Consider the following 15456-nt stretch of genomic DNA (forward strand, 5'->3'; position numbering starts at 1 on the left):
GAAGAAAATCATCCATTCTGGGATTTAAAGCGCACTGTCGTTTACTTCAAGGATAACATCAGTCAAGGGGGGCGATCTGCCTCCGTCGGAAGGATTTCTGCTCACCTCGCATCGTCTTTTGATTTTGGACAATTTGATTCAATCGCTCCAGGACGAGAAAGGTTAACCACTGCGAGGTTTTTCAACCCTGCTCAAGATTAAAGCGGCGCCTCAGTTTATTGACAAACTTTTCTATATACTATTTCAGGTCCTGGCACGGGCGGGCGGGCGAGCTTGGCAGTGGAGCGCCGGCGGTGGTTATCCGACCGGTTTTTCGGAGGGACTGCACATGGAGCATCGGATTGGCTGCGTTCTCCTGGCGCTGCTCCACTGGCGGCTGTGCGGTGCAATCCAGTGGCTGTAAGTACGGTAACAACGCTCTCTGCCTATCTCGCCGGGCACCGCTTTGCATGCCATGAAGAGATAAATTAAAAATTTTTTTTAAATATTTTGGTCAATTACACGAATAGCAGTCGTTTATTATGTGCAAATAAAAATCTTCGAAATGCAATTCCATTTATTCATTTCCAGATGCCGCCTGAATCGAGTTCCTCCAGCACTCTGTGTGTGTGTGTTTTCAAAAAAAATGCAAGGTTACAACTTTAGTCAATTCCGCGCAAGATGCTGGAGGAACTCAGCAGGTTAGGCATATGGAGAGGGCGTTTATTACGAATTTTATTCCTCTCCATTGATGCTGCCCGACCTGCCGAATCCTCCGGCATTCCGTGTGTTTGTTACTCTGAATTTCCGGCATCTGCAGAATCTCTTCTGTTCACATTAGTATATTACTAAGTTTTCAGTCGCTTTGAAATCTGCTCAGTTGAGGGTTTAATTAGCTGTGTTACTAGTTTCTGCTGTTTCCTCAACGTGCCTGTGAAGCTGACGATGGATGAGATGTCAGGCACAAACTTAAACCTGACCGTCTTTATTAACAGAGGCGTCGCGGTGAGCGGTACGGCTCTAACCTGGAACCAGACCCAACATTGTAAACTGGTGGCAGGTTTGGTTCCCGATCAGCTGCAGCTCTGCCGGAGGAACCTGGAGCTCATGCACAGCATCGTCTTCGCGGCAAAACAGACAAGGCTGGTGTGCCAAAGCACCATGGCAGACATGAGATGGAACTGTTCCTCCATACAATTAGCGCCCCACTTCAATCCGGATTTAAGCCGAGGTAAAGCGCATTTATTTTTTCTTGTAAATGGCCAGATGGATTTCACCGGCATGGTATAGTACCAAATAAAATGTGAACGAGGTTAAGTCACCTATCTCAGATGTTGACACGAAGATGGGTTATTTGACATGTGCTGTGCACTGTCACCATTGGCGAGAGACAGTGTTCCAACACTTGCAGAATCTCTCTCGAGCTGTTTCCGAATAGCTTCAAGGAGAGTCGCCCTGGACGTGTAATCAGTGTTGTAGTAGAGGCCACAGTAATCAGTAAGCCCTGACCATCAGCAAAGAACTATTCCCTATCCTGGCGGTGTTCGGTGAGCGATGGAAATTGATGATCCACTTGCCTAGCCCTCAACATCTCATTCATAGGATAGTGTGGATTTGCCTCAACTAGAGGTATGAACAGGAGCTTGGTTACAAGGACAGAAACGGCTGGAGAGGCTTCAAGAGAATCAGGCCATTCAGCCCATCGAGTCAGTTCCACCATTTGATCAAAGCTGATTTATTACCCCTCTCAATAACCTTTGCCTTCGCCCAATAACCTTTGACACTCTGACTAATCAACAATCTATCAACCTCAATACCCAATGACTTGGACTCCACAGCTGTCTTTGGCAACAAATTCCCAATCCACCACCCTCTGGCTAAAGAAATTCCTCCTAATCTCTGTTCTAAAGGGACATCCTTGAATTCTGTTTATTAATGACTGTAATATTTATTAGTGAACCTACTTGTTGCTGAACTGAGGGGGCAGCTGAGTGTCAACCGATTTGGAATCTCTTAGACTCTCAAATATTTGTAATGACAGTTTATCAGAACAATTCACCCATTATCAGAATACTTATTATAAATTTATTGGCTGACTTGAAATAAAATTCTCCAGTTGCCAAGGTGGGGATATTAGGAGGGTCTAATCATGCAGTGAGGGAAACAGGGAGGCCAACGTCTGAGAACTGGGAGTTATGAGGGGGTTTCAGGAGGATTGATGAATTTGCATGGTATGTGAATATGACAGATTTTCAAAAAATGAGTAACTTTGATTGTGAAGTTGGAGAAACAGAATGCAATGTCAACCACTGAGGAGAACATCAACTGGCAAATGGGCTGACTATAGGATGAAGGACCGCAAAGTTTTGAATGGAGTACAGATGCCCATTTGTCCTTTCATGTTCAAGCCTGGTAGACAGCTGAATGGCGGGTGCAGCAGGGTGCAAATAAATGCTAATTGGTGACCTCTGTTTAGATTTAGATGAACTTTACAACGGTATGCTCTTTCCCAAGTATAGGTTGCCAATATCCTATCCAGTGTTGCTTCAGATAGAATCACACTGAATGGCTTCATGATATTTCCCTGAGTAATGTCTTTCAGGGTATTGTCTGCCATTGAATGGATGTTTCTAAGTAAAACAAAAGGGTGACTTCCTTTTATGCAGTGCCCTGGATAAGGCTGACCATTTAAAACAAAGAGTGCATGGTCTGTCATGCACAAGTGAATTGGGAACATGCTGAACTGTGCCTGTACACAGCATTTGAAAAGAGAGTATCAAAGATCAGACATTTGGTCAGGTTTTATTAAAATCAAAACGCAGGCATGTGTCCTAAGATTAAATTTGATTCGTCCTAAAGAAGGCTTTGTGAACATTATCATTCTCGAATTTCTGAAATATGTAATTTCCCCCATAAATGCAGCAGTTTTTGATGGTCACTATGGAATAGTCCCCAATCCACTGAATTAATTCACTTCAAATTAACGTCCTCACTTTAAAAGACTTCAATGTGCCCATATGGCTCACTGAACCTTCAATGTTATAAGGTTGTGGATTCAATTACATTTGAAATCCAGTTCATTGTCACTTTCTAGATGACCACATGGCTTGCTTTCAGCAGCACGCAGTAAAATACTTCATGGCAGCACACAAAATGCTGATTAACTCAGCAGGTCAGGCCGCATCTATGGAAAGGAATAGAGCTGATGTTTTGGGCCAAGACCCGTCATCAGCACTGTGTGGGGTTGCTCTAGTTTTCTAGCATCTGCAGAATTTCTTGTGTTAAAGATTCTGTGGCATTATCTTTGACAAAAGTATTGGTCTCTGGGGATCTGTCGCATAATTTTGCAATAATACAACAGCATAAAATCATCATCACAAGAAAAAAAATCACTAAAATAGATTATCTGTGCAATGAAAGTGTACTTGTGGGAGCTTGCTGTGTGCAAATTTAGCTTTTTACATTTCAGTGATTGCATTTCAAAACAATTCTTTCTGGCCTTTATATGTTGACACAACCCCAGGCAGTCAAATGTGTAAACAAATGCAGTTCTTTCTTTTCATGTCAATGGTTATACTATTTTCTCCTTTAGCCTAAAGACTATTAGCATTGGAGTTGCCTTAGAATCCTGTGTTAAAGATTCCATGAGCCATTCAGCCATTAAACATAATGTGTTTATACGAAGGCGCCTTAAAACTATTCAACAAATGTTTTCACACATCTTCTACTTTTTCCAAGTCATTGCCCACACCTATCCTGTTAAGAATTTGGTGATTTAAAAAAAATTAAATTATTCGCATGGATATTGTGGTCATTAAAACATGCGAGATGTCTCCTGTGGTGATTGACACAGCTTTTGATTTCCCAAAACTCTACCACCATATACAAGACACAAATCAGGAGCATGACAGGATACTCTCTACTTGTTAGATTCAGCAACAGGCAAGAAGCTCAGCAGCATTCAGGGCAAACCTGAACCATACTTCGTATACAACCTAAACATTCCCTCCACCACTGGTATCCACTATCTCTAGTAGCTCACTTAGGCTAATCTCACAAAGCATTTCCTACCACTTGGGACAATGGTCCAGGTGCATTGGAACACATCTACTGCACATAATTCCACACCAGTCACTCTCCACTGTATCTTGGAAATATACTGCTCCTTCTTCATTTTTGTTGGAACTGCTGGCTGGAATTACTTTCAGCAGAAGGACTAGCAGTTTAAAGCTTCTCACCACCACCGTCTCAAGGATAGGATATAGACAAGGGATGGACCTTCTTGATGACACCCAGATCCTGAAAAGAAGTAAAAGGCTTTAATTTGAATGGAGATTACTTTTATCTCAATTTACACTTAACAAGATAAAATTCTACAAATTAGCGTCACACTTCGCCATTGGAGCAATTGGAATAATTTTTTGAATGATATGTGATTTATAAATTGAAATTTCTTATTTATATATACAATTTGAAGAAGCTGTTGGTAACATCAAATGAATCACAAACAATTACTACATATAATAAGGTCTTTTAAGAGATTCTTGGATAGGCACATGAAGCTTAGAGGCTATGGGTAACCCTAGGTAATTTCTAAAGTAAGTAACACACATCAAAGTTGCTGGTGAACGCAGCAGGCCAGGCAGCATCTCTAGGAAGAGGTGCAGTTGACGTTTCAGGCCGAGACCCTTTGTCAGGACTAACTGAAGAAAGAGCTAGTAAGAGTTATAAAAGGGGGAGGGGGAGATCCAAAATGATAGGAGAAGATAGGAGGAGAGCTGGACAGGTGATTGGCAAAAGGGGTATGAGGATCATGGGACAGGAGGCCCAGGGAGAAGGAAAAGGGGGAGGGGGGGAGAAAGCCCAGAGGATGGGCAAGGGGTATAGTCAGAGGGACAGAGGGAGAAAAGGGAGAGTGAGAGAAAGAATGTGTGTATATAAATAACGGATGGGGTACGAGGAGGAGGTGGGGCATTAGCAGAAGTTAGAGAAGTCTAAAGTAAGTATGTGTTCAGCACAGCATTGTGGGCTGAAGGGCCTGTATTGTGCTGTAGGTTTTCTGTTTCTACACTTACTGAATTCCAATCCTATTACCAACCAATTAACCATAGCCTTGTAAAGTTTCAATGATCTGAGCTTCTGTGGTAAGGGACTTACCATAAAACTACAAAAAAAAACAGATTTCCTGGAGTCAATTACTAATAGCAGTTGAATCTCTGTTACATTTAATGTTTATCCTGTTTCTTCAATGTCCTGTGCCTTTTCACTGCACAATCATTTATGCAATTCTATCAGTGAATCCAAATAGGCATACTTTTGGGGGACTTTATCTTAAATCCTTGTTTATAAGAATTTTACAATAATATCTCTTCCTCTTTATTGAAATTGTTGGATATCCTAAAGCTTTAAACCATTTATTTTTGGTTGTAGTTTCAGCCCCTGCCCCCACCCCAGTTGACACAATAAGTTTGTCGGGATTCCTGAAGACCTTGATAGGTCAGTCATACTATGTACTCTTTAATATCAATGAATCTTCAATGGGATGCCCAGTAGTGACTGTAGGACTGGAGCATCAACTAGAATTATACTCTCAGGTTTTGCACCAGAGGTATGTTTTGGGTCAGAACTTCTGATAGGCAATAAAAATAAGCTATTTCAAATTAATTTTCACAAATAATCTGACCTGCTGAAACCATCCCTCTGACCACCTGTAAGGTAAGGCAGCCATTTCTCAAGATCACAGTAGATATTGGCCAGCGTCTGGTGTATATGATAATACTCCTAAAGAACTACTTTGAGCATCAGATATTGGCCAAAAGATTGTGGACTAAACAGCCACACTTCAGATTAAATAAATATGAAGCAATTGGAAATCGTAATGAGAAATAAGCAGCACAAGCAAAACTGAAAAATCAAATCCTTCGATTAACGTGAAAATTAACCACGAGTTAGCAAACACCAATAATAGATGACACCAATCAGTTTTAAGTTTTCCTTTATCAAACTTTCTTTGGAGCCAAAATATTTATAACCAAATTAAATATTACAAACTTTTGAAAAACTTATCCTTTCTATGCTGATTATTATTAGTGGTTTCTGGTGATACATCTCTCACCTAGGTATGTCCTTCATTTTAAGTTTGGGTTTGAGTTGAAAATGACTACAAAGCGTTGTGTGCTATTGATTTTCTATATTCAAAAAAGCATGAATTCAAGGGAGATATACTTTTTCCATGATATATCCATGGATCTAAAACATCCAGGACGGAGGTTACAGTTAAGACATAGGAGCAGAATTAGGCCATCTGGCCCATTAAGTCTGCTCCGCCATTCAATCATGGCTGATCCTTTTTTTTCCTCCTCAACCCCAGTTCCCGGCCTTCTCCCCGTAACCTTTGATGCCATGTCCAGTCAAGAACCTAACAATTTCTGCCTTAAATACACCCAATGACCTGGCCTCCACAGCTGTATGTGGCAACAAATTCCACAGATTCACCACCCTTTGGCTAAAGAAATTTCTCTGCATCGTGGAGATCCCCAACAATTTTTATGCCATGGGCCAATACCATTAAACAAGGGGTCTGTGGGCCCCAGGCAGGGAAACTCCGGACTAGGATAGTTGAGAAATTTACGATATAAAAAATATAAACAAAGAGTAAAACAACCTAAAAACAGCTCCTCAGCTATTTGCATATTTATTAATTACTCTGCATTAGCTTAAAATAAGATGCATTAAATTTCTTATTTGTCGGGCAAATATTTCTAAAGCTTAAAGGTAGCTACTTGAAATGCATCTGATGATAGGCAGCAGCTTGAATGTTTTGAGGTATTCATATCTCCTTTACTTTTCCTTTTGATCTTTTGCAGGAACAAGGGAATCGTCCTTTGTGTATGCCCTCTCCTCTGCTGCACTCAGCCACTCCATCGCTCAGTTCTGTGCCTCTGGAGAGTTGCCCTCCTGCTCCTGCGGCCCAGTCCCAGCAGAGGTGCCGGGGCCTGACTTCAGGTGGGGCGGCTGTGGAGACAACCTCCGCTACGGGCTGCAGCTCGGCTCGTTTTTTGCCGATGCACCGATGAAGGGAAGTAGGTCTGGAACTCAGGCAAACAGGTTAATGAACATGCACAACAATGAAGTTGGCAGACAGGTAAATTGGCAAATCGACGGTTTCACTGTCCGCTAACTATTCATGACATCTGTGTCCCGGGCCAATATAAACAAGTGTTACTTCACTCAGTTTCACAATAGTATCAATCTGCATCAAGTGAATAGGCATCAAGGACTAAACACTCCAGTGGTTATTGTCAGACCTCAAACCAGAAGATGGTTGTTCTCATTGGAGACCAAATCATCCCAGCCCCAGATCACTGTAGGAATCCCTCAGTACTGTGTCCTGGGCCCATCTATCTACATCAACAACCTCCATCCTATCAAAGTGAGGATGTTCACTAATAATCACATAATATTCAATTCCACTCACAATTGCTCAGTCTTCATGGAACAAGACTTGGACAGCAGAGCAGCAGTGGCTGGAGTTTATGCAAGAAATGAGGAATGTGCAAGACAGGTATATTCCAAAAAAGAAGAAATTTTTGAGGGGAAAAAGGATGCAACCATGGTTGACAAGAGAAGTCAAAGCCAAAGTTAAAGCAAAGGAGAGGGCATACAAGGAAGCAAAAATTAGTGGGAAGACAGAGGATTGGGAAGATTCCTTGCAAAAGGAAACCAAGAAGGTCATTAAGAGCTAGCAAATAATATCAAAGAGGATACTAAAAGCTTTTTCAAGTATATAAAGAGTAAAAGACAGGTGAGAGTAGATATAGGACCGATAGAAAATGATGCTGGAGAAATTGTAATGGGAGATAAGGAGATGGCAGAGGAACTGAACGAGTATTTTGCATCAGTCTTCACTGAGGAAGACATCAGCAGTATACCGGACACTCAAGGGTGGCAGGGAAGAGCAATGTGCACGGTCACAGTTACGACAGAGAAAGTACTCAGGAAGCTGAATAGGCTAAAGGTTATAAATCTCCTGGACCAGATGGAATGCACCTTCGTGTTCTGAAGGAAGTAGCTGTGGAGATTGCGGAGGTATTAGCGATAATCTTTCAAAAGTCAATAGATTCTGGCATGGTTCCGGAGGACTGGAAGATTGCAAATGTCACTCCGCTATTTAAGAAGGGGGCAAAGAAGCAAAAGGGAAATTATAGACCTGATAGCTTGACATCAGTGGTTGGGAAGTTGTTGGAGTCGATTGTCAAGGATGAGGTTACAGAGTACCTGGAGGCATATGACAAGATAGGCAGAACTCAGCATGGATTCCTTAAAGGAAAATCCTGCCAGACAAACCTATTACAATTTTTTGAGGAAATTACCAGTAGGCTAGACAAGGGAGATGCAGTGGATGTTGTATATTTGGATTTTCAGAAGGCCTTTGGCAAGGTGCCACACATGAGGCTACTTAACAAGATAAGAGCCCATGGAATTATGGGAAAGTTACATACATGGATAGAGCGTTGGCTGATTGGCAGGAAACAGAGTGGGAATAAAAGGATCCTATTCTGGTTGGCTGCCAGGGTGTTCCACAGGGGACGCTTCTTTTTACATTGTACATCAACGATTTGGATTATGGAATAGATGGCTTTGTGGCTAAGTTTGCTGACGATACGAAGATAGGTGGAGGGGCCGGTAGTGCTGAGGAAACAGAGTCTGCAGAGAGACTTGGATAGATTGGAAGAATGGGCAGAGAAGTGGCAAATGAAGTACAATGTTGGAAAGTGTATGGTTATGCACTTTGGCAGAAAAAATAAAGGGGCAGACTATTATTTAAATGGGGAAAGAATTCAAAGTTCTGAGATGCAAAGGGACTTGGGAGTCCTCGTACAGGATACCCTTAAGGTTAACCTCCAGGCTGAGTCAGTAGTGAAGAAGGTGAATGCAATGTTGGCATTCATTTCTAGAGGAATAGAGTATAGGAGCAGGGATGTGATGTTGAGGCTCTATAAGGCGCTGGTGAGACCTCACTTGGAGTACTGTGGGCAGTTTTGGTCTCTTTATTTAAGAAAGGATGTGCTGACGTTGGAGAGGGTGCAGAGAAGATTCACTAGAATGATTCCGGGAATGAGAGGGTTAACATATGAGGAACGTTTGTCCGCTCTTGGACTATATTCCTTGGAGTTTAGAAGAATGAGGGGAGACCTCATAGAAACATTTCGAATGTTGAAAGGCATGGACAGAGTGGATGTGGCAAAGTTGTTTCCCATGATGGGGGAGTCTAGTACGAGAGGGCATGACTTAAGGATTGAAGGGCGCCCTTTCAGAACAGAAATGCGAAGAAATTTTTTAGTCAGAGGGTGGTGAATCTATGGAATTTGTTGCCACGGGCAGCAGTGGAGGCCAAGTCATTGGGTGTATTTAAGGCAGAGATTGATAGGTATCTGAGTAGCCAGGGTATCAAAGGTTATGGTGAGAAGGCAGGGGAGTGGGACTAAATAGGAGAATGGATCAGTTCATGATAAAATGGTGGAGCAGACTCGATGGGCTGAGTGGCCTACTTCTGCTCCTTTGCCTTATGGTCTAACATTCAGGTTGACGAATGACAAAAGTGGTGGATAATAAATAACTAAACCAAGAGAGTCGAACCACATCCACACTCCATGGCATTACTGTAGCTGAGTTCCCCACCACCAGTGTGCACGAATATCATGGCTACAAGAGCAGGTTCTTTCCACCGTACATGTACAAAGCTCAGTTCTGGAATGTGATGGAGCGCACTTCGCTCACCCAGATACGTACAGCATCCATCCAGCTCAACACCATCCAAAACAAAACAGCCTGCTTGATTTGCCTCCCAGCCACCACCCCTGAGCACTCATTCCAATAATTGCACAGTGGCTGCTGTAATGTATGTCTATAAAACGCTTTGCAGTTACTTGTCCACACTTCCAAACTTCAGTCACTAAGAAGGATAAGGGCAGCAGGGGCATGGGAACATTACTGCCTGCAGGGCCCCCTCCAAGTCTCACACCATCCTGACTTGGACAAATAGTTCTTCATTGTTGCTGCCTCCGAATGTCAGAATTCCCCTACCTAACAACTCTGGCAGCATCTTTACCAGAAGGACTACAGCACTTCAAGAGAGCAGCTCACCAGTACTTTCTCAGAGGCGGTTAAGGAGAAGCAAAAAAATACTGGTCTTGCTGAATAGATAATTGAGTCTGCATAAGATCAAGGTTGTTCCAGTCACACACAGTATGATCTGAATAACACAAATGACAACTTGCATTCATTACTGCACAGTTAATGTAGGTGGGAATGTTATAAATTGCTTAACAGATGAATGCATATCTTGGGGAGGGGTCACTAGTTACAGGTTTTATGAGGGCATTCAAAGCAGATTGCTGATGTATGAAGGTGAAGGGATTGTGGGATTTTACTGTTGACCTTGTGGGATGTGAATGGAATGTGAAGGCTGTTTGGAGCCTCTGAATGTGCAGTGGCAGCTGGGTGAGTTGAAACATGGAGGAGCTCACAGTGGAAGGACACAGTACATCTGGGAGAGATCTGTACGATATGGACAGGTTTTTGATGAAATGTGATAGGCAAACTATCTTCATCTAAACTGGCTGGATATTTATTATCGTGATGGTTTTCAAGCTGGCTGGTTACTTGCACTGGTAGAAAATAAGCCTCCCTGAATCAGGGTATTCTGCTTTTGAAGTACTTCTTATTTATTGTAACTTGTTTTGCCACAAAGCAACAGACTTCACAATTTACAGTACATTAGTGACCACTTGATATTCTGATATTACACAGAGGACAATGGTGCTTCTTCCATTGGGGCCAAAGAATTACGGGAAATATTTGGGGAATGTTGGAGCATTGATGAATATTATTGCATTTATGGTGTAGATGGATATGTTTCATAACGTATAGGAAACTCTACCTTGCAAGATTAAATAGGGTTGCATAGTGCTCATTGTAAGGACTGGACTGGGTGGCAGCATCTTTACTTATTCCACCCAGAAGAGATTTGTTTACTTTGCTGACATGTATTCTCTCCTAACAGGTGGTGATTGATTCACTGGAGACTAAGTGCAAGTGCCACGGTGTTTCTGGTTCATGTTCTGTAAAAACTTGCTGGAAGGGACTACAGGAATTGCACAAAATTGCAATGGACCTGAAAACCAAGTACCTGGCAGCTACCAGAGTGATCCACCGCCACGTTGGTACCAAGAAGCAGCTGGTGCCGAAAGAGCTGGACATTAGGCCAGTGAGGGAGACCGAGCTGATTTACCTGGTGGGCTCACCTGACTACTGTACGGCAAACGAAAAGCAAGGTTCTTACGGCACTCAGGAGAGGTAAGGACCAGTGCAGCTCTGGAGCTTGTTTTGCGTGCTTTGTTTTATTCCAGATGAGATGGCTTTATTCCTTTCCAACTGAGATACAGTTCCTCACATGCCATCTCCATCTTTGTCTGATTAGCGTTTCTCTTGTGTTTAAATGGTAAGGATCAATAGGATGATTTCCAGCGCAAGTTCCAGTGTATAATGTTGACAAACTCATGGATTGTAAAGAGAAACTGGCGGGGAAAGCAGTGGGGGCAGGGGAAGGGAGGTATATACTATTTGGATATCTTCTGATACGGCTTTAGGATTTGCTAAATGTGGATTAATGGACCATTGAGATATCAGAGCTGAAATTGGCCCTATCTTTCTATAGTTAGTACTTTCTGACTATGAACACCGGAACTATTTCCCATTCCCATATCAATAAAGATCTACTGAGGCTAATAGCAGTTCCTCATTAATTGAAATGAACTGGATTCTCTCCAGTGATGGACTTTGTAAGGAACGGTTCACGCACGTGCTCCACAGTATGTTCTAAAGCTCTTGACAGTTCTATTATTCTGTTTAAAAGCAAGTTACAGATTCAATCACGTGTAAGTTTAACGTGGTCCTTTAACTGATCAACTTTAATTTACTTTATGTGCAGACAGTGCAACAAAACGTCCGTGGGCAGTGACAGCTGTAACCTAATGTGCTGTGGTCGGGGATACAATGCATACACAGAGACGGTTATTGAGAGGTGCAATTGTAAATATCACTGGTGCTGCTACGTAACCTGCAAAAAGTGTGAAAGGACCGCGGAGAGGTACGTGTGTAAGTAACTCCCAAGGAACCTGTAGGACACAAAGGCATCATAGCACTAGCCTATACCAAGTAATATCGGAGGACAGAAGGCTATCATTTAAAAAGCTTGGAGACTGGTTTCCAAAAAGACCAATGTTCCTTGGATACTACTGGGAAAAACAAGCGGAACTGAGATAAAAATATATTGAAAGGAAAGGAGAGCAGAGAAGATTCAAGATCAAGGAGTCAAGAGGAAGGACTCTTGTTAATTATCTTCAAAAGGTTGGCAAATGGGCACATCTTCAATTGTTACAAAGATTCCTCTGTTCCTTTGCTGTGTTCAGTGACCTGAAGGACAGCTTAAAGGTTTAGGAGCATGAATACCAGTGAACTGGGAAAGGAGAATGGCAGAGGGAAACAACAGAGCTCTGATAGACCGTGATCAACTGGTGAAGAAAACGGAAGTAATAAATAAAAGCAGAATCATAAGAGATGCAGCTTACTCTGGGAAACAGTGCTCACTTCTACATCACTGAGGATGCAAGTGTTGCATTGAGGCACACGGCCATCTGAAATCCTAAAATTAACAGCCTAACAGGTGCAGCACAAGAAATCCCAAAAAGATGTCGCACATTCCCCACCTTGTTGGGAGTATCATTTTAATATCAATGTAAGATGTTAGATTCCAATGTGTTGGAGCCAACTGACACGTGCAATAAGTGTGCCACCTTACCACTTTGATAAGGGACTTTGTTGTAAAGCTTCCAGTGTTGCCAAAAACTTGTCAGTTCTTATTTATAGATGTGATTTTTTGTTTTGACACGGGCAAGTTTTTCACATAGTCTCAAGAATCCATTTTTGGTAAAGTCGTGTTAATGTATAGGAACAGGACAAGTTAGCATTGTAATATTTTCAATTTCAGGACTGTAGCAGCGAATAAGTCCCCCTCTCCTCCCCCCCCCCCACCACTTTGTTTTTTTGTAATGTCTGCTTATTTATTTTGCTAAATAAAACATTTTTACTGAGAAATTCTGTGAAATGTTGTTTTAAAGATGAGAGTGAGATTGTTAATTTATACAGGGAGATTTGCCATTTGAGCTTCCATCATGTTCTTAGTTAATTTCCTTATTATTCAACCAAATTCACTCTTGGTTGCTAGCTCCTGCAAATAGGTGGCAGCGGGTGTTAGCCGTGGCTGAGTTCCATTTCTGAGGCCTCGGAATGTTAGTGCAAATCTTTCTGCAGCCTAATATAAAGGATGCAAATAGCTCATGTAAAAAAAACGCCTCCTAACCACAGGAGTTTGCAATGAGCAGCTTGGGGACCACATTTCCTGAATTAAAACTAGTGACTGCTTTAAGAATACTTTATTAGTTATACACAAGTAATTAGATTTTTTAAATTATTTATTCAGATACACAGCACAGTAACAGACACTTCTGGTCCATTGAGCTCACAGCACCCAATTACACCCGTGTGACTGATTAACCTACAAACCCTTACGTCTTTGAAATGGGGGAGGAACCGGGAGATCCTGGAGGAAACCCATACGGTCATGGGGAGAACATTGATTTCATGTAGAATTTTCTTCCCTTACATTCTTAACCAGAGCAGGACAGGTGGAATTGAACCTGGGTCGTTGGCACTGCAGTGGCGTTACACTTACCGTGCCACCCCAACCATCGTGGTCCATGTGCCAGAGTAGGGAATGGTGCAGCACAACTCTCAGATCTTGCTCCAATGCCTCTGGCAATGACATTCATAGGAGAAGGAAGTATTAGCAATTGCCCACGTATTCCTCATAATATTTTTCCTGAAACAGTTTCTATCTGGCACCCCACCGAACATCATCATTTTTTATTTTGAATTCCCTACCCCCACTTGAATTTTCTTCCCTTACATTTTTAGCTTAGTGGAGGGTCTGCTTCAGAAGTCCCAAAGTTCCTGCCAACAACACGTATCAAACACGAGGAATTCTGCAGATGCTGGAAATTCAAGCAACACAACTCAAAGTTGCTGGTGAACGCAGTTTTATCTGAGTTCATGCCTGGTGGCGTTTTTATCTGAAGTTCACCAGCAACTTTGAGTTGTGTTCCATATCAAACTACATGGCTTACTGTCCAATGAATGCACTGAGGAAGAAAACCATCATGGATAGAACGCAATGACCATGACACTGGGGTTTGGTCATTGAGTCACAGTATATTTGATAGTTACAATGCGCACCAATTTCCCAAGGGTGCTCTGGTATATATTACATATGACTGGAGAATTCTGATATGTAGGATCAGTATTTGGATGGGTCTATACATTTCAATGAACAGCACAAATATAAGGAAATAGTGGAAAGTGAAAATAGGGTGTTACATAATTGGCTGGAACAACCAATGCCTTACATATTGGTAACCCTGTGGAACAACTAATGCCTTACATATTGGTAACCCTGTGGAACAACTAATGCCTTACATAATGGTAATCCTCTGGAACAACCAATGTCTTGCATAAGGACCAGCACCAGAATTATCTTCCAGTTTAAGATGGCACGAGTAAATCTCAGTGACTTCTGGCTGGAGGCTAACAAAACAAGGATAGCAACTAAATACTTTGTTAACCGCACATTGTCTGTCAAACGATTGTCACAAGTAATAGTCAGTAACTAATCCTTTGGACTTGGAGGCAATTCGATATGGCAGAACTGAGGTGAGGTGGCAGACCCATCGCTGAGAGTGTGGAAGAGCGTGAAAAGGTCAGGCTCAGGCTGAATTGAAGCCATACGGCCCAGGCCCCAGAATGCATCAACACACGTGACTGAACATAATGTTTGGCTGGAGATTCACAGGCTGAATCGAGGCGGCAAAGCCCAGCGTATCCAAGTGACAGAACCTGATGTTGCGATGGAGATTTTAAGTGCCAGGCCAGATTGAAAATGTCAGGGTGTTGAGGCCTGAGATGAGGGGCGAGCCAGTCAGATCGCTGCTTGAAGCCGCACAACCAATTCTTCAGACAGAGATTTAAGCGCCGGGCCAGATTGAAAAGGTCCAGGGCTTTGGCCTGAAGCGAGGTATGGGCCAGTTCAGATCACTGCTCCACGACATTTACTCAGCTCTGCTGAACTATGGATTCTCTTGCAGACTTCAGACTTCAGTACAGAAACACTATTTGCTTATGGTTACTGTGCCATAATTTTTTTTTCATTGTAAATTGAGTGTTCGAAGTGTTTTATGGGTTATTTTATATTTTATGGGCCTGATGTGGTTTTTATTCTCTGCACATTGGGTGTTAAGACAGTTTTTTTTTATTTTTATATATATTCCTTCGGGATCTCTTTGTTTCGTGGGTGCTGATAGA

At 42.2% G+C, this 15456-nt stretch overlaps 1 protein-coding gene across 1 annotated transcript; it reads left to right on the plus strand.

Moving 5' to 3' along the window:
- The first annotated feature begins 316 nt into the window (after nucleotides 1–316).
- On the plus strand, nucleotides 317–13037 carry wnt11f2 (wnt 11, family member 2). The gene is made up of 5 exons (XM_072271307.1): nucleotides 317–399; nucleotides 975–1210; nucleotides 6846–7123; nucleotides 11045–11337; nucleotides 11972–13037. The coding sequence occupies exons 1-5, from the start codon at nucleotides 329–331 to the stop codon at nucleotides 12144–12146; spliced, it is 1053 nt and encodes a 350-aa protein (XP_072127408.1). The 5' UTR covers nucleotides 317–328; the 3' UTR covers nucleotides 12147–13037.
- The last annotated feature ends 2419 nt before the right edge of the window (nucleotides 13038–15456 follow it).

This window comes from Mobula birostris, chromosome 10 (genome assembly GCF_030028105.1).
Source record: "Mobula birostris isolate sMobBir1 chromosome 10, sMobBir1.hap1, whole genome shotgun sequence".
Taxonomy (NCBI): domain Eukaryota; kingdom Metazoa; phylum Chordata; class Chondrichthyes; order Myliobatiformes; family Myliobatidae; genus Mobula; species Mobula birostris.